This window comes from Labrus mixtus, chromosome 16 (genome assembly GCF_963584025.1).
Source record: "Labrus mixtus chromosome 16, fLabMix1.1, whole genome shotgun sequence".
NCBI classification, from domain to species: domain Eukaryota; kingdom Metazoa; phylum Chordata; class Actinopteri; order Labriformes; family Labridae; genus Labrus; species Labrus mixtus.
Window position 1 is genome coordinate 17,467,512 of NC_083627.1, and position 23,875 is coordinate 17,491,386.

General features: G+C 41.4%; 3 protein-coding genes across 6 annotated transcripts in view; all 3 read left to right on the forward strand.

Moving 5' to 3' along the window:
• The first annotated feature begins 726 nt into the window (after positions 1-726).
• Positions 727-12,159, forward strand: hoxa5a (homeobox A5a). The gene is given in 5 exon segments (XM_061060296.1): positions 727-3,646; positions 4,546-4,812; positions 4,815-4,939; positions 9,667-10,378; positions 11,006-12,159. Coding segments are annotated over 5 exon segments (1,725 nt in total). The 5' UTR covers positions 727-3,276; the 3' UTR covers positions 11,257-12,159.
• Positions 6,289-23,875, forward strand: part of hoxa3a (homeobox A3a) — a 30,288-nt gene continuing 12,701 nt past the window's right edge. The window contains exons 1-3 of one of the 4 annotated variants that reach the window (XM_061059888.1): positions 6,289-6,700; positions 12,735-12,820; positions 18,201-18,322. The gene's annotated coding sequence lies outside the window, so the exon portion shown is untranslated. Of the gene's footprint in view, positions 6,701-12,734; positions 12,821-18,200; positions 18,323-23,550; positions 23,603-23,875 lie in introns of those variants that run through there. The other 3 variants (XM_061059890.1, XM_061059893.1, XM_061059894.1) reach the window with 3 other exon arrangements.
• hoxa4a (homeobox A4a) lies at positions 18,956-21,831 on the forward strand. The gene is made up of 2 exons (XM_061059898.1): positions 18,956-20,169; positions 20,696-21,831. The coding sequence occupies exons 1-2, from the start codon at positions 19,746-19,748 to the stop codon at positions 21,031-21,033; spliced, it is 762 nt and encodes a 253-aa protein (XP_060915881.1). The 5' UTR covers positions 18,956-19,745; the 3' UTR covers positions 21,034-21,831.

Below are 23,875 nucleotides of genomic sequence, written 5' to 3' on the forward strand. Positions count from 1 at the left end.
AGATCGTTTTTATTGCGGCAGGAAAAATCTGAAGGTTACTGCTGTCAACCACACACACACACACACACACACACACACAGGCACACACACAGGCACACAGGCACCCGACCCACCCACCCTCCCCCCCCCCCCCCCCCCCCACACACACACACCATTTTCTCTAAAACGACATCTTGATAGGACTACGTGCTCTTTAAGCAAATACAAAAATTTAAAAGTTGCAAAGAGCACACACACAACACACACACACACACACACACACACACACACACACACACACACACACACACACACACACACCATTTAAAAGAAACATCTAAGGTGAATATGTAGGCTATGTGTTTCTGGGTTGGGGACAGAGCTGTGTCTTGGCAGAGGATGTTGTTAGCTGTATACAGCCATAAAAGACAATTACCGCAATAACCTTTTATGGGGTGCAAAGCGCTGCGAGGTGATAGGACACAAAGCAAAAAAAGACATCGACGGCTTCGACAGCTGAGGCCCAAAATAATGCAGCCGATGTGTTTGTACTCAGCTCAGATATGACAAGGCCGATATGCCGAAAGCTCCAGCACTAGAGATCAGTCCGTCATTTACAGAAAGTAAGATTCTGTGAATGAATATCTTAAGATAGGGAAGCTCGACACATGTTGTTTTTTAACCGCAGCTTGACTGACAGAATGTATAAAACAAGTTTTAGGACAAGACGATCATTGAAGACGAGTCTTTGCATGTTGGAGGAAATATTTGGCACATAGAAAATGAGATAATCAGCAAACCCAATTTGAACTTTCTTAACTGGAAAGCCAAAGTGAGAGTCGAGCGTGGTCATGCACGACTCTGTCACATACACCAGCTCATTTACTTGTCATTAAAGGGCTGCGCTGAAACTAGTTGATAATTGTAGATAGAAGGTAACTTTAGTCCAGCTGGAGTGCTGTTGTGACGCGTAAGGAGCCGCAGATGGACCCAAACTTCAAAGACTCGACCAGAGACAGTGCAATAAAACGCCTGGTCTGCTATACTGTCTGGCATTCCAGTTTTAATGGCTTTATGGCCGTCCAGACACAATTAGGCTGTTTCCAGAATGGCACCCATTTGTTTTTTCTTCCTTTTCTGAGACTCTGCGCCCTGGACAAAAGGCCGAGCGGAAATGATCAGCTTTATTGGATTCTACCCGACGGGGACGCGCAGGACTCACGGTCATTTGGAGCGATCCTTTGTCTCTACCTGGGAACCTTCCGCCCTCTGCTCCTCTGTTAGACCCGACCTAAAGGAGAAGGAGCAATAAAGCCAGCGGCGGGTTTCAAACCAATGGGATTGCCTGAGTACTGATGCTTATTGAATACATCCGGAGAAATCTGCTTAAAGACATTGGCGCTTTCCTGAAAATCATAACCTTATAAAGATGGAGGCCCCGTTTGAGAGTCATTTTTCCTTTTTGTATCTTGCATTTTTAACCGGTATTGCAGCAGAGACCCTATGCGTGCGCAGTGTTGTTCCCTGGCCTGCAATCCCTTCATGTCACCAGAGGGTGGCGACACTGTTCCACAACATCCCCTTAACTCTTTGAACACTTCTCCCTAATGAACCTGCTCTGGGAACAAACTTTAGTAACATTTACAAGAGTCCAGCTAAATAATTTCACACCTTTTTACAGTCTCAGAGCAGAAGCTGTTTCTGCAGCCTGCGGAAATAATGAAACAGGCAGCACGCGGTGCCTGCTGGATGTGCTCCAGCTCGGATGTTTCAGTATGGCTTCACAGACGCTGTGCATTTTGAACCAAGAGCAGTGTTTGGTTTACAACGAACCTTTAAAACTAAGCCTACTTTTCTATATTGAATTTACAAATAACCTGTATGTAGATTAAGATATCTTCACCCAGATTTCTGTTTGCATTGAACGGTTTTAAACAAGTTAAACACAGCAACACAAAAACACATTCGTTTCTTATGCGCAATAAAACGGGTCATAAAAACACCCTTTTTCTAATTCAAACAGAGTTTAAAATAGTTATTGTTTTTATTTAATTTCAATTATTGCTATTATTTTGACTTGTTTTTGTCTGTTGGCATTAGAAGTTCAAATAGGAATTATGAGAAGGCCTATTATAAGTTTTGGTTTAAATTATGTTCATCGTAATATTATTTTTTTAAATTGTAGAATACTTCTATTTCCTGCTCTTTGAATTCCAGTTTCCGTTAGCATAATTCAAAAATATATTTTTTATTAGAATTTAATTTATTGAAGATAACATTGTTATGCCATAAACACACTTTTCAGGAGGACACAAAGACTTGATAGTAGTAGTAATAATAATAATAATAGTCATAATAATAATAGCAATAATAAATAGAATTATAATTTCAAATGTTCTATAATACAAACACTGTTTATTATGTAGGCTAATGATATAATAAATACTTAACATCATGAACGGCTTATACGTCTACAACAAATGCTAACAATGAAAACAATTGATTTAAATTACTATAATTATGGAAAGGCTTATAACATGTATTGTTGTACTAATATCACTATTAACAAAATATATATCAATATTCTATATTACTGCCAAAAACACACTCTATACACATACACTCTTAAACCATCTATGTGGGGAAAATATTATTCAAATCAATGACGTTCAAAGCTCAGAAATAGTTGCTGGTATTAATCATCGGTGGGGTTATTTAAGACTACACAGCGTATAATCAAACTGTTTTTAAGACAAAAAATAATGAACTATGTAGTTAAGAAAAAACTATTATTTGGAAAACGAGATTACTTACAAGATCTGATAATAGCCATCAAACCCGTTATGTTCTTTGTATATTTTTTTCAGTACTGAGAGAGAATCCGTATCGAGTATTTTCAAAGCATTCTATGGAGTCACATGAAATTAAATAAAGGTAAACAGATGATTATTTGTACATAAGAAGTAAAATAAATCATGTAAAACAAGTACATTCAATGGCGTAAATTACGTTTGGAACACCGAGATTGTGTGAATTTCTCTCGTGTGTGTTTATGTGTGTGTGTACGTGTTTGTATGTGAAGTGTTAATCCCACTCTGCAGTCCTGCGCCATAATGAAACCCTTATCTGCCCGCTGATTGGACGGCAGCGTCCAGGCCGGAGTCACGTGGGTGAGTTCTTTGGTCCAGAGTAAAAATGGGCTTTGGTGTAAATCTAGGGTGTATTGCTGTCATATATCACACTACCTCGTAAAAACGACACTGAGGATTCTGGGCCAACAAATCAGAGAGAAAAAATATGAGTTCTTATTATGTGGACGGTCTTCTTAGCAAATATACTGCTGCTGGTTCTTTCTTCCCAAACGTGGAGCGGGCGTCCTGCAGCATTGGACCCGCTGGAGAGGACTCGGCTCGGAGTGCTGCCGCCATCGCGTTCGCCCCATCTCTGTCTGGAGTTTACAGCGTCAGCAATGCGGTGTACCAGACCCGGCCTGCTTTTACCTCGGACTATGTCCAGGGGCAGGACCCACACATACCACAGACTCTGCACTACAGCTTGTTTGACCAGAACCGCCTGTTCACCGACAGCTGCTGCCATCCGGAGCCTGGACACCTCGCTGTGCCGCCGGACAAACAATACCGGATGTACCCCTGGATGACAGCATCAGGTATGTTCTGGTTCTGTCTCTTATAGCTGTTTCAAAGCCCTCAGGTCAATGCTTCCAGAAAACATTGGGATACTTACATTGGCCGTTACTGGTTCAATTAATTTCGTGAAGCCATTGGTGTTGCATGGAAAGAATCGTAAAACTTTTATTGCGCAACTAATGAGTTCTGCAGCCATAAATTCATTTGGCCAGCGCTCCTGTGTGTTGAGTGTGCAGAGACCTTGCCGCTGGGGGGTTTCGCTGCACTCCTATTACTCTTATAGCCTCTTCTCCCCTTTGTGGTTGTAAAAAAGAGCAGCCTGTTGTGTAAATCAGCTCTCTCGCACTCTGCAGCTCCTTTCTAATTGGGTCTGCACTGCAGAGGCTCTGCTATTTTCTTAACCTGGTTCGTACAGACATTACTTGATCAATATGGCCCAGTATTGTCGATTACATAAAGAAGTCAAGTGGATTTAGAATGCAAGTAATTTGAAACATTAGGTTTTGTTATACTTGTGAAGGAGCAGGGTGTTGGGAGTTATAATCTAATTACTTATGTGGCCCTTTTAGTGTGCAGAGGATTGTTGGCTTTTAATTGGGAAGGCATGCAGAGTATCAAAGGAGGCAAAGGCCAAACATCACAGCAAGAACACTTTAAATAGATGTAGGGACCGACCAAAAAAAAGGCTGTCTTTGAGTATTAGTAGTATGCTCCGTGAGGGTGTTTTTAGAGAAAATGTAAAAAAAAATATAGTCCCAATTAATTGCACAAAAATAAAAAAAGAATGCCCAAGATGATTCCACATACAGAATTTTATTGAAGCGATAGCAACATTTTATTTTCTGCAGAATTGTATTTCATAATTTGTTAGAAAATATTATCTGAAAGATACAATAATAGCTCATCTTCTGCACCACAGATCCAAACAAAAAGCGGGGCCGGCAGACCTACTCCCGGTACCAGACCCTGGAGCTGGAGAAGGAGTTCCACTTCAGCCGGTACCTGGCCCGCAGGAGGAGGATCGAGATCGCCCACGCCCTCTGCCTCTCAGAGAGACAGGTCAAAATCTGGTTTCAGAACCGCAGGATGAAGTGGAAGAAAGACCACAAGGAGGATCCGGTGTCGACTGCTGACGGCGAAAAGGAGGGTGAAACCCGGGCTGCGTCAGAGTCCACTCAGCCCGGAGCAGGAGACACCCGGAGCGCCGGCTCGGAGCCAGAAACGGCTGCAAAGTAACAAAAGAGACAGAAGGGGCATTAAAAAAAACACCATATAAAAACACGGCAGTTAAACGGTTAGAGATATTTCTCACATAACATACATGCACTACTTTGTATGCTGATGATGAAATAAGCATTTAACAACACAGCATATATGTTTCATTTTTTTAACATATATTCAGTTCAATGATCCCTGCGATAGAGCCATGTTATTTAAACATTATTTTTTATAAGCAATAGGACATATTATCTTACGTCATTGTATCACTGAAGCAACATTCCTTAACGAAAAACTACCTACTATTGACCTGCTAACATACAAGTAATGACACAAGCTGAACATGATTGTAAATAACTATGCTACCTATTCGAATATCTCTCTCAAGGTGATTATTTTCTAAATTGAACAAATACACATTCTGCGCAAAGGTGCCTTACTATGAATCAAGGCTTAATATAAATGCATAATTCGTCTATAAAGTGCATCCAACTGTTTTTATATCACTTCTAATCACTCAGACGCAACTGTTTTTACTTATTTACTCTTCATCCAGGGTTGACTAAACTATTTGTTGAGTTCTGGATGAACTCTTGTAACCTACCTCAGATTCTCATTGCTTATTACACTGTAAACAGGAATATCCTAACGTAAATATTTTGAAGTCTTCGCCTTGCAGCGTAACGATGTTCTTGCCTTTTTTATTTAAGGCTTTACATATTATAGCGGATTGTCGATACCAACAAGCAAGCACCCTTTATTACCCTTTACCCCTTATAAATACATAATTGCAAAACGCTTTTTTTCTTCATCATTGCTATTATCATTATTATTATTATTATTATTATTATTATAAATGAGTAGGTTGCAATCCAACATGTGCAAACACTGTGATATATTTAGGTTCAGTGCCCACGCTTCAATGTGAATTATGTAAACAAGTCAATAAAATAAACATTTCTCATGTCTTCAATCTGTGAATGAAAATATAAACTTTGATTTAATAGCTCTGATCTGTCTTTTTTGTCTGCTCGATATTTGCCAACTGAACATTGAGTGGCCAAAACATTCATTCACTAACCTCAACAATTACGCACCGGTTTAGTGACAATAAGTCGGGTTCACTGCGGTCAATATTAGGTTGCATGACATGAAACGTTTTAGTCCATTCTGCGGGTTGGGTAAACACTGCAGCTGGGGAATGTGAACTATGAGGATGCGAGATGGGGCAGGCTGCAGATGAAGGGAAATTACTGTTGAACTCTGCGTTGCCTCTTCCCTGTGTAAGATGGCGCCTGACGGTGACCTGCCCCCTTTCCTCCCCCCCCCCCCCCCCCCCTTTCTCCCCATCTCTCCCTCCAGCGCTGGGTCATAAATCCGTTGTTGTTTATGAAAATTTACAACATAGCAATGCAACTTTACGACCCTACTCGTCTTCCTATTGGCTGCGGTTTGTCACGTGGTAGGGAGCCGTGAACATGAACTTTTTTTTATATATAATTTCCAATAGCGGAATAGAGCAGCCTTTCATTTAACGGTCTCGAGCGTCCGCACGGCTGTTTTCACCAGCGACTCTCTGCATTTTTATACATCCTGTCCTCTTTTGCGGAGTTTTCTCTCGTCGAGACAGGGCTTCTAGGCGCAGGAGCTTGCCTTTGGACATGTCTGGATCCTTTGGGTGTCCTACTGTCGCTCTCCTGACACGTTTTGGCAGGATGAGTGGATGGAGCCCCGGTACGTCACTAACCCCTCGGGAGCCTCAGCTTCCGTCCGGGGACGCAGCTGGATACTTCCCTCCGTCACTGGTCGTTTACACCTGCCAACTCCCTCCTCTCAGCTCCATGGCACCTCAAAAAGTAAGTCAAATGTGTGTTTTTTGTTTGTCAATTTGTAAAGACATAGCCGAATAATGGCAGTTCACTAATTTAAATATGACGCCTCATTTGCTTAAGGAAGCAAATGAGAAAACTAAGGAGTTTGGTTTACATGGTTTCAGATTAGTTTATTTGATTAGGATTTGAATGTCAGATGCTTCGTGATTAATTCAATCTAAATCAGATAACAAGAAACTAGTGCCTTTGCCTTGAACTTCCTGCTGGCTTCTGCATTCTGTCAAGACTGTGTTTGTTGTGGCATTTAAATGTGGACGGGCTTTCGTCCATAGTGCATTTGGGTGGATTGTGCTCATGAGACGTGCTCTTTGACGCCCTCCTGTGGAGGCTCAGGGTTTGTGGTGGTTGCAGCTCTGCTTGTTATGCTGCAAAAGGAACATGTCGACCTCTATTTTTTGCCTGTGTGTCCTCTTCGATGCTGTAAAATGGTGTGCTTCATATACGTGCGCGTACAAGCCCATATTCAAATATTGATAGATGGTATGATGGTAAAATTGTACAAAACATGATTGTTTCGAAGTTTGGACGACCTTAATTGTATGCACATTGAATTCTCTGAGCGAAATATTTAAATGTTAGTATGTATTTGTTTGAAAACATTTACTAGATTCAGTGCTGCTATATGGTGTTCCAAATACTATCTTCATATTGATTTTATTTTTCATGCAGAAAATTGAGTCGGGCAATCAACTAATGTTTGACCATCAAAAATGTGAGAGAAATAAATGCATAGTCCATGCATGTGTATATGCGATGATGTGCCCTTCTTATGATTACCATTAAAACACATCTATGCTGTTTTAACTTGAATAGGCCGTGGTGACAACCATTCCTGTGTGCTAGGGATTTGGCTGTTGTGCACTTTGTCTGATTCAAATGAGTGTTTCATTGACGTAGGGTTGAAAAGTGTGCCATGATAATTTGTTGTGACTACTGTGCGATTTAGTCGAACTGCGGTCGTGCGTAATGATACTTAAACATCATTACGCACAATATTTTACTCGCGAGTGCTGGTGTGTGTTAGTGCCTGCAGAGAGCAGTGCCCTCTTGTTTTTCAGCAGCAGTGGACCCCTCGCTCCCAGTCCCATATGTTTGACACTAACTCTTTCCCTTTCTTTTGGTGCCTGGGTGTGTCCCTGGCTCGATTCCGGGAAATACTTTTCGTGGGAACTTTGTTGCCATTGGCCAGCCATAAATCAGCTGTTGGGGCATGACTGTTTAAACAGCACACACGGAGTAGTTCTCTCATTATGGGCCTACTGGATGTGGGATCCCGGTGCTTCGGCTACCGCGCTTTTTGCGTGTGTTTTTACCGATACAAGCGCATATACGTGGATCAGAATAAACAATATCGCAGTGTTTTGTCCGGAAACACGTGATTATGCTTGTACTCGTTGCAGGGGCTGCTTTTGGAGACAAGTCGCAGCCTTGAAGAGACGAAGGTGCCATAAAAATTCCAGAAGGAGAAAAGCAAACGGAGAGTGCGAGGCTCAATTTAGGCGTCGTGTCAGTGTCAGAATCAGCGGAGTTTCCTGTTGTGTATGCATGCTTTGAATTAACAGGACCAAAGTGCATTCGCACTTTTCCATTAACGGTCAGGTCAGGTTACAAAAAGTGTCACTTCTCTAAAATTAGTTAATAACTAAGACTAAACGATTTAAGTCAAAATACGAATTATCAAATTGTAATTGATCAATTACAGAAATGTTTGAAACTATTAACTTTCGTACAGAAGAGACTCATTTTATGCAGTGGAAGAGAACCTAGTGTTAAATACAAACAGCCTACAGCACGGTGCAGAATATGAATTTTTATCTGATCTTTATTTTTATAAAATGTTGCAAATATATTGCCAACAATTTAGAGTTTCTCAAATCTGTCTTTTCATAAATAGGCCGACGCTTAATTTGATTCTATTATTAATTTTCAGTCTTTGTTACCTGTTGAAGGACATTATGCTCTTGATATCAAACAAAAACTCAAAATACACAAGAAAACACGCGAAAAAAAAAATCTACGTTTTGGACCTAACAATGAACGACAATTTGCCACCATACAAATGCGCCTGGTTTAAAGCTACTTAAATCAACAGAGGTAATTATGTAAGCGTGAATTGTAAAAAAAAAAAAAGCCCCAAAAATGTGTTATGTGGAATCACATGAGTTCATTTCGAGCTTATATTCTAGACTTTCGTTTTTCAAAGTGCCATAAAATAAAGGCCTGGTTGGCAGTCTCTGCAATATTATTCGAGAATGTGGTGTTATGCTGTTATCTTTTTTTCAAACTTTTATAAATTAGTTTTGCATGAAATGAGTGGGGTTTTTTTTTTCAAACTTTTTTTTAAGATTATAAGAAAAACATCTAAAGAAATAAGGAAAGAAAGAAAAACACGCAGCTCTGCTCTGGATGGGCCTTTATTCTATTAACTGCACAGACTATTTGCACTCACTCGCCTATCATAACATATAAAGATCCTAATGGAATTATTTCTGTACACTCTCCCCGCAAAGATTGCACTCTCAGCGTGTCACTTGTTGTATTGTTTAGGAGCTCGTTGCTTTTTTTGCCGCAATAGTCGTTAACCTCTGAATGACCCCGCGCGGAGCCCACGCCTGACAAACCTCCGCAGACACGCAGTGCAACTATTACGCCAGAGGATGGCGCACCACGACAATCCAAAACACAGGAGCCCTGCCTCTGAGTTTGCCCTAGCCACGAGCGCTCGGAGGCGCGCGCCCTTCACATCCCACCCAGTATTTCCTGTGTGCACGAGTTTACCTCTCGAGGTCACCAAGGAGGATTTACGACTGGTCAACAAAAGCACGTGATACCTCGCCGTACCCCATATTTGGGTGCCTACGTAAGAGAGAATCAAGTCCATGTCCCACTCATTTCCATAATTCATCATAAATTGTGCAAGGGTGCTATAGGACGCGCTAAAGCATAAGAGCCACAAATCAAGCACACAGGTTTATGCTGTTTTAACCTACAAAAACAACAAAACAACAACAAAACCTGCAACGAGCAAACTGCGGAATTGTCAACAAATGAGCTCCTATTTTGTGAACTCATTCTGCGGACGCTATCCCAATGGCGCGGACTTCCAGTTACATAATTATGGAGACCATAGTTCGGCAAACGAGCAATACAGAGACTCAACAGCCATGCATTCCAGCAGGTACGGCTATGGCTACAACGGGATGGACCTGACAGTCGACCGGGCCGGTACAGGACACTTTGTGGGCAACGAGCGGACGCAGGGCTACTCCCCGAGTCACTCAGCGGCGGCGACACCCTCAGTGGAGCAGGTCAGGTACAGCCAGTCCGCAAACAGCACCGGGACCGCGTCTCTATCGCCTCCACCTGACCCGCTGCCATGCTCATCGGTCGCCAGCTCGTCCCCGGCCACCGAGACTCAACCTCAACACCGAGCCGTGAAAAACTCTATCCCGACCTCGTGCTCAACCCCGTGCTCGAGCTCCAACGGAGGCACGCTGCTGCTCAACCGGGACTGTTTGTCCAAAGCTTCGCCCCTCGAGGAGGAGAAGCCTGCGGGGAGCGCACAGACAACTCCTCAAAATACCACCGACTCTACACAGCCTCAGATCTATCCGTGGATGAGAAAACTGCACATAAATCACGGTAAACTTCTCTTTTTAATTGACTTGAATGATTTTAGGGACGTGGCGCTCTATATGTTCCTTGTAAGGTTAAGGCGAACATGCTTTTTAGCTTACTAGAGTAGTTTTTAAACTTTGTAATAAAGGGATCATTATTTGCTATACATAATAAAAATAGAAAGTGGGTAAACCTTCTATGATGTGCCTCTCACCTGTTTGGTGTGTTATAGCTTTTTTTGCACTGTCAACATAGAGCAGGTACGCTTTAATATAATAATATAATAATACAACATACAAGTATAAATTAAGTGGGAAAAAGAATTAATGTTAAATTAGATAGCCTACATTATTTTTTATTGTCTTATTTTAATGTACTGCTTCTGGTAAAACATGTCCGATTCTTAATAAATATTTTTACGCAAAGTCTAACTGCCAAGGTGTGTCTCACTTTAATAACTGATCTTAATAATGTTTTGTGAGCCTCTAAGGCGACTTACAAATCTGAGCTTGTGTTAACTTTCAGCTAGTCCTAACTAAAAACCAATAACATTCAGAACGCGAGGGATTTGGTTCAAAAGTATTTGTTAGAGCTAACTAGTATAAAAAATGTTTTTGCATCTACTGATGTTTCTTTTTTTTTCCGTCGAAGATTTAGCTGGACCAGAGGGCAAAAGAGCCAGGACTGCATACACCCGGTACCAGACCCTGGAGCTGGAGAAGGAGTTCCACTTCAACCGGTACCTGACCCGCAGGCGGAGGATCGAGATCGCTCACGCCCTCTGCCTCTCAGAGAGACAGATCAAAATCTGGTTTCAGAACCGCAGGATGAAGTGGAAGAAAGACAACAAGCTGAAGAGCATGAACATGGCGGCTGCAGGCGGGGGAGTCTACAGGCCCTGATATCCCCCACTTTACACCTGATAACGAGCACTATGAAAATAAAACAAAGATTGTCATATGAACTTCTCCTTTTCCTTCCCCTTGAAAAGGCGCAGAGACTTATAAACGGGGATGTGTGCTGGACAGGGGACATCCTCAGTCACACCCCGCTGTGTGTCCAACAACTGTCCCATTATATATTCCTTGATATTATTTCCTTTTTACCCCCTCCGTGGTTATGCGTATGTGATTACAAAAAGATGCATTCTGTACAGTTCTGTCTAGATTTAGAGGAAAAAGACACATAAGTGTTTGTTTAAATTATTTGTTGTTCTGACGGACAAAAAAAACATAAAAATAAAGCTTGAAATGCTACAAACTAACAGCAAATAAATCCAGTAAAAGTTGTATGATGCACTCAGAAGGGAAAATACCCTAATAAAATGAGGGTTAAGGTTGGGCTTCCTTTGTTTTTAGCCTTCGTTTTCTCTGAATGTACTGTATATGTATGTATTTATTTGTTTGATGTATTGTACCAGCTTGTCAGAAAACTTGCTTCCAAAAAAGTAGAGCCAGCAGTCAGCCGTGTGTGGTTATTGTGTATGTCGTGGACAATTGTATGGACAGAGGTTCCGAATCTGTCTTGTATGTACAGTAGCTGTTGCCTTGTGTCTTCTTTTAGCTCTTTTTTTTTCTGCAGGAGCTGCTGTTTGTGTTATTCACCTGAACGCAACATTTGCGTAAAAATGTATTCTGTCTTTGTTTGATCGTGGAGGGCTCCACAGTAAACGTTGTCGCCTATATGTGTATAGCTCCATCGTGTTTAGCTTTTTGTAAATGTTTTTCAAAGACTGGAAGTCAAGAATATACTATAATAATACAAACGATGATTATTGCCAATATAATAAACTTTCTATTGGAAATACAACTTTTCAGTGAGTTTCTTCCCCTAAAATAATTTGCATGTCATTAACGTGTTTGAAGCGCTTCGTTGTGGAAAGGAAGTCAGATTGCAGTTTTTTTCTAAGTACCATTTTAACGTATGAGATGTAAGAAATTGCCGTAGTTTTACCGAGTTCAATCCTGAAATCAACAGGTCCCCTTGAATGAAAGCTTCATCTCTTACTCACCTTGCTGTGGAGCTTGGGGGGCTTTATTTGGGGGTCCTTGGTCACTAACCGGCTTCAGGGGCCACGCGTCCCCCTGTTGCGCACAGACTCCTGGGCTTTTCCCGGAGAATCAGCACTACTTTTCGAGCTGTAAACTTTATTAGGCTTGACTCTGACTCTCTGACATTTGGGTGCTAAATGAATGGGGGTTTTTGTCTATGAATTAGATCGTAAAAATCATCCGGAGCGCGGCCAGATAGGCTCACTGGCCATAAACGGTCACGTGGTGGCCATTAAAGTAAGTTTTATGGTTTTGGGGAGTTGACAGTATATTGCACATAACATATAATCGTACTGACGGCGAGGCTTCGTCTGACTCTCTCTTTGCAGGCTGTTAGTGTTACTTGACCGGTACAGAGCGTCTATTTGCCTCAGTATGGACCGGACGCTCTACAGGACGAGGAGCGCCTCTCTGGGTAAGTTTCTGCAGACTATCCGGTAGCGCGAGAACAGCCAGCTTGTGTCAAACAGCCGTATTATTGTATTCGCTCCCTCTATCCGTCCCTATTAGACCATTACACTAATTTGTCAGTTGTGCAGTGCTGAATGCTGGTCTCGGCAGATGTTGCGCAGGGTTGGGTCCGGCTCATGGCTATTTAATTGCTTCCTTCCCCGTGTAACTTGTTTCCCTCCATCTGTGGTGTAACTCATAATCCATTTTTACATGTTGGATAATTATCTCTGTGTCCATTTCCACCCCCTCAAACTTCTAGTTGTTGTCGTTTATTGCATTGGAGGATTCACAGAGCCAGAAAGTTTCCACGGGGTGTGTGGAGTGTGGAGCTTCCCCTGATGAAGTTACGCGCTAATGCAGTCCTATACATTTGCAGCGATTGGATTCTGTGTGTGTGTGTGTGTGTGTTCATGACTTCTGGAAGTTGTTGCTCCATCACTGGAAAAAGTTACAGTAGTCGTTTGGCTGCGCGCGTTCCACACGTTGGCACCATGTTTGGCTCCAGGCTGTAAACAGTGTCAAGTAAACACAACATGGAAACAAACAGCAGCAGGGAGACGTTTGAAAAGGAATTCCGTTTTGTGTCTGCCACGTCGTTTTGTGTTTGGGGTTGAAAAGTTCAGATGACCTCTTTAAAAGTCACTCTCGCTTTGAGCTGACCTCTTGTCCGTTCTGTGACCGGCTGGTGGACGACCCTCCCTCTCCCCCCCCCCCTCCAAAACATGGACTGTAATCTGGAAAAAATACATAATTTCTCACCTTTTTTTTGGACGAGTTGGCCTTTTTCTTTTCATCGCTTTGGGATTAGTTTTTCAATTTATCCCAGTCTGTTTCTTGATGCGCTCGTTTCTAATTTGACATTTCCAGTCAAAACATGAAAACATCTGAAAAATGTAGAGGACATTTGAGTCTAATGAGTCATTTCGCATCGTAGTTTGAATTGTCCCCTGAGCGAATTCACAAAAGTAAAATGTTTGGCAGGTGTTCTTTATTTTTGAATTTCCGAGTTTGTTTTTTTTAACGCACAGGCCTACATCTCAGCATCTTGAGCCTTTGTGGGATATTTCAGAAGCTTTGAAAAGACACGTTTAAAAAGAACGTGTTTAATTCTGTCCGCTTGAATCAAAAATCTGGACAGATAAAGCGGATTTTTTTTAAACCAAATAATCTTTATTTCTTCTTTGATCAAACAGAAATCAGACATAAACAAAATTCTATAAATACCACGTTACCTTTACCTAATGTTTCATAGTTTAACACAAGTAGTTCATTGGTAAAGAAGTTACAAGTCAACCAAAATACGGAATATAGGCACAGACTCTGTAGTTTGATTTCAGGTGCACTGAAAATAAAAAAAAGGACAAATGGGATTTCAGCAATTTGGAAATTAAAAGCCTATCCAATATTTCAAAGTAAGATATTTCGACAGGGCCCCATGTGCGGCAGACTGCCAGGCAGAGGGAGAGAGGAGCTGTAGGTTCATCTGGAGGTCAGCCACAGCACCAAGATAAATCTGCATCCTCTCTGAGCCACCAGCAGAGCTCGCTTTAGGCCAAGTTCACTGTCAGCCTCCTGTATGGAGAGAGAGGGGGAACCATTCACACACTCCTGGCACCGTGCACATACACGCGCGCACACATGCGTTTTCACGTTAATGACACGTTTACTATGCGTTGCCTATAAGCACAATGCGTAAAAATGAATTTAGCGAAGGGACACAAAAAGCCTTTGGCTGCATCGTGTACCCGAGGAGAAACTATGTGAGGAGAGAGGGGGAGACTAACTTTAAACTATGGCCTCCAACAAAGACTTTTGGCTGCTTTGGTGTCCCTATAACGCTAATGAATGATTTGCATATTTTACAGCTCTATTAGTCTTGAGAAGGAGCCGATTGGATTTATCTTTTCACTCCCTTGTTGGAAGCATCATAAAGCTACACTCGCATTTCAGGTCTTATCCTGGCATCTTCTCTAATTATGAAATTTGGGGAAATTATCATACTGATAGCAAGAGAGAAACACATTGTTCAAATCAATTTTTCGTTTCAAGAGGGCTTGATGCCTCGCTGGGCTGGGACAGATGAGGGGGAGATAGCTGCAGAAGAGGAGGAAAAATTGGGGTCAAAAGTTTATGCACTGAACAAGTCTCCGTCATCTGTTCTCCCAGAGCTTGATGCCAGCCTTATAATAGCGATCTTGACTCTCCACACAAAAGACAGAATAGCTTTGAATTACATATGTTGCACGGTGCACTCCAGGTGAACCCTGGAAGCGCGGTGACCTCGCGTTTGGGATCGGGGGAGGGGACCCCCGCCCGTCCCCGGCAACAAGATTGAGTGGCTGGCGTTTTATTAGGGCGGTTGATTGGTGAATTTCCTTTGAATAAATTGCATTTGATATGTTTAGGGACGAGGGCAAAATTTGCATTTTGAGGATTGATACTTTCGACCCGGTCACAGGGTAATGGGAAGGCCCACAGCCCCCCAAATCGAGCCCCCGGACCCCTTAAAAAACATTTAGCCCCTCTCTTCCTGCTCTGTTGAATAGAAGCTTTTCAAGAAAGCAGAAATGACACAGATGTTTTTGTGACTCATAAAGAGAAAGTTTGAAGAAAAACGTTATTATGTGCTAATATAAGCCTATATATATATTTGTGTTATTACTTTTCAGTGGCTTTGTGAAATGAATGCTGTGCCTTTTTCTTTAATCTGACTGAAATATCAAACATTTTGTTGTAAATGTAAAGGAAAAATATGAAAAATCTCAATTTAATAAAAAAAATAGCTGATAATTATTCAAAAAAGACATTTAAAGCAAACTATATTTTATGTAATGCTAAAAAGTAGAAACTGTTTTCTCGCCAGTAGCGCGTGACTTCTTTTTCATCGGCATCTCTACAGACACGAATGTAAAGGTTACTTCTCAGGACAAAAAAAATCCGTTTTAACAACAGTAAATACAACTTTACACTTCGTGGAAAAACGCCAAACAAAAAAGAAAATAGTAGAACTTCCACTTTCATCAACTTTTTATTGTCATATAAGAGAAACAAACAGAAAACACTTTAGTATTTGAACAGATTATACCAATACTTGTATTTATAAATGAGATTGTTAAAAACACAAAGCGCAACACCATACATTTTTCTGTGTTTCGTAAACCTTTTAAGTGTTAAAATATCCAAACAATGTTTAGAGAAATTCAGAGAATCCACGCCCGATGTTTGATATTCACAATCTGTTTAGAATACTGGATTTAAAAGTTAGAGCCACCTCGTTCATCCAAAGACACCAGCGTTGTTATGATATCACAACCTACGGGGTCAGTTATTGATAGGCTACTATTTTTATGCAGAACGCGTTATTTTATGGGTTTTTAAATCTTGTCAATTAACCCTTAAAACCTTCAAATATCCCTTCAAACTATAGTTTTCCAAATAAATATATTTTAGCCTTCAGCCATTTGGAAACAATAGTTTGGTTTTCTTTTAGATTGAATGGTTGAGCTCGTTGGATTGAACAATTCAGAGAAATAAGGCGGTTGTCTATTCTTATGTGAAGGATGTAGCTGCTTTTGTTCGAATCTTAAAACTCTATTGAATGCTTGAAGGTCAGCTTGTTGCCTAATCAGAGATTGCTGCTGTATATTTTAAATATTGACCATTATTGGGAAACCTATTCTATTTCGTGATCTTTTAAAATGATGATTCACACATGAAACTATGAGGAAAGGAAAAACATTTTATTTTGGATGCCCCCCTAATCAAAATATTTCCATAAAGCTATGTGAAAAATGTTTCTTAGCCTGAATCTCCGTCACATCTTGAATGCAGAGAGGATTTTTATTCGGCTGTCATGACTCCGGATAGACAGGAGACCTTGTGAGAAGCATCTGCAATCTGTCACCAGCGTCACAGCACTTCTCTGATAATCTAAATGTACAGTAAACTGTCAGCGTGATGTATAAACTGAAATAGGCTTTCACTTCACAGTATACACTCTGAAAGGGAGCATCGAGTATGGCTTTTGGATTTTTTTAGTCCAAGGTTAACATTACATGCAGTGACTGTTTGTTATTCCGCATAAAGTGCAAAGAATGTCTCTATATTTTGTGGAAAATTCTCCAAGTTTGTGAAAGTTAATTCGAAAATAGCTTCCACGTGCGTCATTTTAGTCGAATAGTCAAATAGCTGATCCTTATCCTGTTGTATTTAGTGCGTGAAGAGATCTCATGAAGCTTCATTGCATTTAAACGCACCTTGCAGGCCTGTAGGAGATAGCAGAAATATTACCAGCACTGTTATCTTACATGCTTCTGTTGCAGCACTAGATCGGTTACTTGATGGTAATTCTAGTAAAAGTCTTCACAGTTGGGAAATAAAAAAGAAAAAGTAGTCGATTGCAACAGGTACCTATAAAACAGGGAGGCCATATTCACGCGAGGATAAGTCAGAGTGTAAGTGGATAATAGCCGAGCTGGTGTTGCCCATATTTACACTGGACATATATAATAGAATGGCAGCAGACTGTAAATTTAGATATCATGTGAAGTCGTCTTACCGCTGACATTATGTTGACATATTGCCTCTCAGGTGGTCTCTGGGCCATGTGGATGCACGGTGGATATATGGCGGAAAGAAGCACCAGCTGCCATGTACAATGAGTTAGGTGCGAAGAAGGCTGTAAGATACACAAGATAGCATCAGTTCTGCCTTACAGCAACAGTGTGGGGACATAAGAGAAAAAGATGGAGGAGCAAAAAAGTGAGGCCTGCTAGAGGAAAAGAAGAAATCACCTGTTTAAATTGTCTGAATCAACATAATCCATAATCCAGAGTTTCATGGATGGAAATTCAAACTCTAACGAAAAAAATAAAATAATTTAAAGCTTATTTGCAGCAGATTTGTATAGTTGCAAGAGTCCCTGCTCTATGCTAACCAAGAGTTCCACGTGTGATTTTTTGAGAAAGTTGGTCCTCTTTTGCACAACCCCCAACCCCCCAACGCACTCATCAGCTCCCTCGGAGTTGAACAGATCCTGGACAACCGAAGTCCAAGTCCGGGGTGAACCCCAGGTCACTGCGTCTAACAGATATGAAAATGTCGCCTCTTTGGAAAAAGGGGGCACGCCTTGTTGTTTAACAAAGACTGTCAATGGGCAAGATTAATCAGAAACAAAATGGAAACGGTGTCACTTTGGGGTCAGGCAGAAGTTATCTCTGTTTAGAGGAGCCAGAGAATAGAATAGAGGGGAGGGGGTGCCGAGAGGGGGGAAAGGACAGAAGAGGAGTGAAAAAGAAAGCTTTCAATATTTCCGAAGTTTGGCCTCTTGTTTCACCATGCAGGGGCCTCGTTGACGTGGACAGTGTGGACGGGCTTTGTGAAGAGAAGCTGCAGATACAGTGAGCCGCCTCGGACATGGAGAGAAAACACGAGCTGGACGTGATGGCTGACGGCGAGGAGCACGGTCAGACACTTTTACAATTTTCCTCATAGATATAAAAAATCAAATATAGCTGGAAACCAAAGTGCCCAAAATTTAAATTTTTTAAGAGTGTTTAAATTTATAGGACTCTGACAAAGGGCTACCCTGACTTTTGCAATTTACTTTCCAAAATTATGTATTTTAAAAATGTAGGGGAAGAATTTAACATTTGAATTTGTATCCTTTTAAACTAGTTACCACTCTCTAAGTGTGTCTCTAATTATATTTCACTGTTACAATACATGTAACATACTGAGTTATCATCTCAGCTGCAGGTTGATGTACAGTAATCTGGCATTGTTGCACACCAACATAAATGTTGGCAAACTTTCTGTACATTGTTGTTTAAAAAAAAAAAATCTGAATAAATGTATGTTTAGAAAAATGTAATGGAGGGGATGTCGTCTCTGAATTACAGAGCACACATGGCATTTCTTACTGTATGCTGGTTTTCAATCCCACGCTTTGTTGTATACATCTAATGTCACAAACATGTCCTGCAAGTTTTCGGATGAGCTTTTCGTAAAGGCTTTTAAAAGCAACATGACTGAGAATATAGGTGATGAACATGCGATGCGATGTATAAAGAAGTTTGTTGTCTTGTGTTTGTACATACAGAAAGCAAGGAAAAATCACCTTTAAATAATTATTATAACGTCTTGGTTAATGGCAATAACAGCCGTTTTATACATTTCTAGTCGTGCAAAATGCGAGACCATGGGTTTAGAAATGTAAGGTTGTGCAACGTGAGAGATGGAAAGAGTTTTTGCGTTTTTATTTGTGTGTGGTGTTGACCAGGTTTTAGTGGTGCAGGTCTTTATCTGCAGGCTTGTGTGTCCGCAGAGGAGCGGCTAGTCAGTGAGCTCGTGTTGTTTTCTTTACCCATCGATTGAATTGTCAATTTGCGTGGTTCTGTGAGTGTTTTCTGTTTCCCTGTGCTCCTCGTTATTACAATTTAACACATTTTTTTTTGATCAAAACATGATATAGCTCTCTGATAGAAAAAAGGTCTTTGTTTGTGACAACCTTTGTTTTGTCAGGGCTTGAATTTCACATCCACTGTCTAGTTTTAGAGGATGCTGATTTTTTTCTCTCTCGCATCAAAGCCTCACCCACAGAAGTTTGGCCCCATGCAGTAAACAAGTTAGTTGATTGCTTTTGCTTTATATACCGTGATTTAATAAGGAAAACACCAACGCAAGCCAGTCCGAGCAGCGTTGGTGGTACCAATGCCATGCTTTCCATTGGTTCCTGTTTACATGATGCCCACAGGACACGCCGTGATTGGTGGCGCCTCACACGTGACCAGGCAACTTTGTACATTTGACAGGGAGTAGGAGGGTTTTGTGGAGATCAGAAAAACGACAGCGCGATAAAAATTAGTATTGTTGCACTTCACAAATTAATGACCATGAGTTCCTACTTGATAAACTCCAACTATATCGAGCCTTCCTTTCCTCCATGCGACGAATATCAGCAGAGCGGATACATCCCCAACCCCGGTGATTACTACGAGCGGCCAAAAGATACGGGCTTCCCCCATCATGAAGAGCCATCCTATCCGAGGTCAAACTACACGGAATCGGGATACGACTACGCGAATGTGCCCGCCACGGGACTCGATGATTTCAGCGACGGGCATCACGCACAGCCGCAGCCGCAGCCGGTTCCACAGAACCACGGTCCCCGCCTCACCGCGGCCCCAGACGGTGGCGCAGGGGCAAATGCCAGCAAAGACTGCAGCCTCGCCGGTGAGGTGTATCCCGGCGTTGCGAAGGGCAAGGAGCCGGTGGTCTATCCTTGGATGAAAAAGGTCCACGTTAACACCGGTGAGTTATCGTCACGGTTAAATAGCAGAACCACTGAGAAACAAGCACTGGAACACACGCGAACCTATTGAAGCAGCACTAGTAGCAGCCCTTACAACAGCAATTTACGACTATCGAGCAGCAGGGTCGGTAATTAAGGACCCTCGTAAATTTTATAGCCTGTGTTCGTCTGTCGGGGCCATGTGCCTTTGTTGCTTTTTAAACCCAAACTACCTCCACCACTGGATCCGAGCCAAACTGTAATATCCAACCCCGCTGTTTTGTTAATCATTTCTAAGCTTGATCTGTCCCTGGATGCGAGTGCTTGTACACTCGGCATCTCCACATTAAGGTCATGTCCGTAAACGGAAACAAGACAGAGAGTAAAACAAACAGATCGGCTTTAATTTCTAACCAAATCCAATATTGCTTTATAGTTTTTTAGCTTGTTATGCTCTCAGTGGAAGAATTAAGGGGGGGTCAGAATAAACGCTATCATGTAACACCTGCTTGCATGCCTCTATATGGCTTTTCTTCCCCCCTCCAGTCAATGCCAATTACACTGGAGGAGTGCCCAAGAGGTCCCGCACTGCCTACACCCGCCAGCAGGCTCTGGAGCTGGAGAAGGAGTTCCACTTCAACCGGTACCTGACCCGGCGCAGGCGGGTGGAAATTGCGCACACCATGTGCTTGTCCGAGCGCCAGGTGAAGATCTGGTTTCAGAACCGGAGGATGAAGTGGAAGAAGGAGCACAAGCTTCCCAACACCAAGATCCGTTCCTCTTCCAGCTCGGCCTCGTCCTCAACCTCGGGGGCCCAGCAGCAGCAGCAGCAGATCAAAACAGGCCAGCAGCTCGTCCCCACGCCGTGCACCGTAGGTCTATAGTGCCTGAACGAACCCCCACCCCACAAGAACCCCAATCCAGACTGAGATGGCAAATAACACAAGTGGAATTTGATGGACCGATTCTCAGTATTTTACACTCATGGTGTTCTCTCCTTCCCCTTACCTCTGGGCCCCTGTCACGTCCTTTGTGCCCTCTACCCTCTCCGCTCGTCCTCGCCCTCTTCATATAAGCTTGAAATCCACCTTTAATTGCCACGGTGGCAACTGAAGTGTTTATATATTTGTTTATTATCATAAAAGGAAGGATAACGCACATTCAAACATAGGACTTGGATCAAATTGTATTATTACAGTTAAAACTGAGTGAGGTCAAAGTAAGTTGGAGATCATTTTTTACGTCTTTTTTTATTATTTTTTTTATTATTGCTCATGGAAAGTTCTAATATACTTGAAAGATATTTAGCGAGAGAATTTAGATGCCTGTTTGAGATCCACACGGCTGTTTTTAGAGTGCCATCAGTCAGAGTAACATTGTAGTTTGTGTGTTTGTTTGAGTGGGTTGGTTTACTGTTGAATGTAGTCCAGGAGACGTTCACATTTTAATGTACATAGGCAGATCATAACGAAGGCACAATAAGGAGAGCATTTCGTCATGTAGATTTTATGTTGTTGGTGTCGTAAGGTCTAGTTTTATTTGTGCTAGCCAGTCCCATGTTGTGCTGTGTTCTAAACTGTGAATATTTGTATGTGCTGTCTCAGTAATGATCGCTGTGATGTCGGCTAGTGTAGGCTCAATATGTCCTTGTGAAATAAATATGTACTTCACTTATAAAGCTGCATTGGTTTTTGGAGATTTTGTCATTTCTAATTCTGGTTTTATATGACCGCAATATTCATCATTTGAAACGTGCATAATTACATACCCAAACGCGTGTTTTTCGTTTTGTTACGATTCATAAATTTGTGGATATCATTTTTAAAGTATTTTTATTTTATTTTATTGCTGCTTCTATTCATTTCAGTATGTTCACAGAGATTTCTAATATATCTACTTTGAAGCGTTAACCAGTTATCCAGTGTTTAGAGATGCGTGCGTACAAATTTGTGAAACTGTGTCCCAGTTTGGAAAAGTTACTACTCCTCACCTTGACTTTAGATCATATATGTCATTTTCACTTTATCAGAGCATAAATAAAAATGCTTTATTTAATGAAATAATAAATCAGGATTAACGTGATTCCCAGTGCGTAAAGTTGCACATTCTCTCCAAAAGAAAGATTTACTGAGAGGGAAATCGTTCCGACATCTTTTGTGTATTAATCTCTGTATCCGTTTCACTTTGGATAATGTACAACAATCTTACAAACCCCATCTGCAACACGTTGTTTAAAGAGTTTAAAAACGTCTAATTCCATTATGTATTTTATCGCTCAATCGTCTGTAGTTCTAATCCGTGAAATGTGCATGAATGTCATGCGTATTTTCGCGGATAAAGATGAAATGGGGAAAGAATTTGTGAGGCAGATATCAGCTGCTTCTGTAGCAGCCTTTGCTTCCCACGCGGGAATCAAAGCAACCCTCAGTTGTTAAATGTATCAGTCCACACATATTGTTCTCACTTTGCATTATGAGGAGATCTCAGCCAACCTTAGTGCACCAGAGTGTGAGTGTTGGTCACTACCTGCTACATCCAAACAATAGAGAGTTCAACCAGGGGACACAGCCGAATCTGGCCAATCATCAGCTCCGAGCACTTCTTCTGACCCCTGACCTTTCGACACACACACAGTGTTCAGACTATACATCAGCGCTGAGACCTCCACGAGCTTGGTCTTCTTTTTTTAAGATAAAGACAGCATGGAAACAAAAAAAAAACGGAGTCAAGGTGTGAATCTAAGCCATGAATTTTCCCAAAATTATTTCAAGAGACAGCTCCTCTGCAATTCATCACAGAAACACATCTGTCAGGCCGCGCAGGGCACAGTTATGAGTTAAAACAGGCTGGCATTGTTCGTGCAATTTAGCATGATTTTCAATATTGTTATGGCATTGATGGGGTCTGCTCGACATTTAGGACTATAAAAGCATAATGAATGGGGTTATAATTAATTTATCTTAAATGATAAAATAACATTCGCAAAACCCTCCACAGTAAAGATTCACACGACGACAGATACAAAAAGAAGTTTTAAATCCTTTAATTGTATCCTTCACATTTTATCATGACAAAAATATGAATGGAGAAACGTTAGCACCTTCTGTACATGCACTATCCGTGTCTTCATGTGTCCAGTTCAGCCCTCGCTGCAGACATGGTCGCTGTGCAGGAGATGGCGTTGAGGCTGATTGGAACCGATTTTGCGCAGACTCCAAGAAGCCCAACTAGTTAAATCACGGTTCTCATGTCATTTGATTCGGGGATAGAGGTCACTTCCAATGTTCTGAAATTTTAATTCGCTGGTTCACGTGACTTGTTCAATAATGAATGCCCCGGGGTCAGAAATAGATCTGAAAATCTGCCTTATTTTCATTTGAAGTGATCCTCTGCAGGGTGCGAGTCACATCTCCTCTCCCCTGACTAAACTCTGGATTCAGACCGACATGACCTGTGAGTAGATGTGCCTATTTCTTTCTACTAAGATTTTTACAAAAACCTGGAAAAAATCTCGAAATTATTGTTAGGTTCATGTTCACTTGCTCATATTCCTCTTTTATTTTTGTTATAAACTCGGCTTGTTTCTTACATTTTCTCTTTTTATATTACTGTGATTGCAGAAGAACTTTAGTGTATACATTTAGTGTACTGATATATACATTCATGGCATGATAAGGATTATTGTGATACATTCTGAGATATCAGTTATACTCACAACTGGCATCA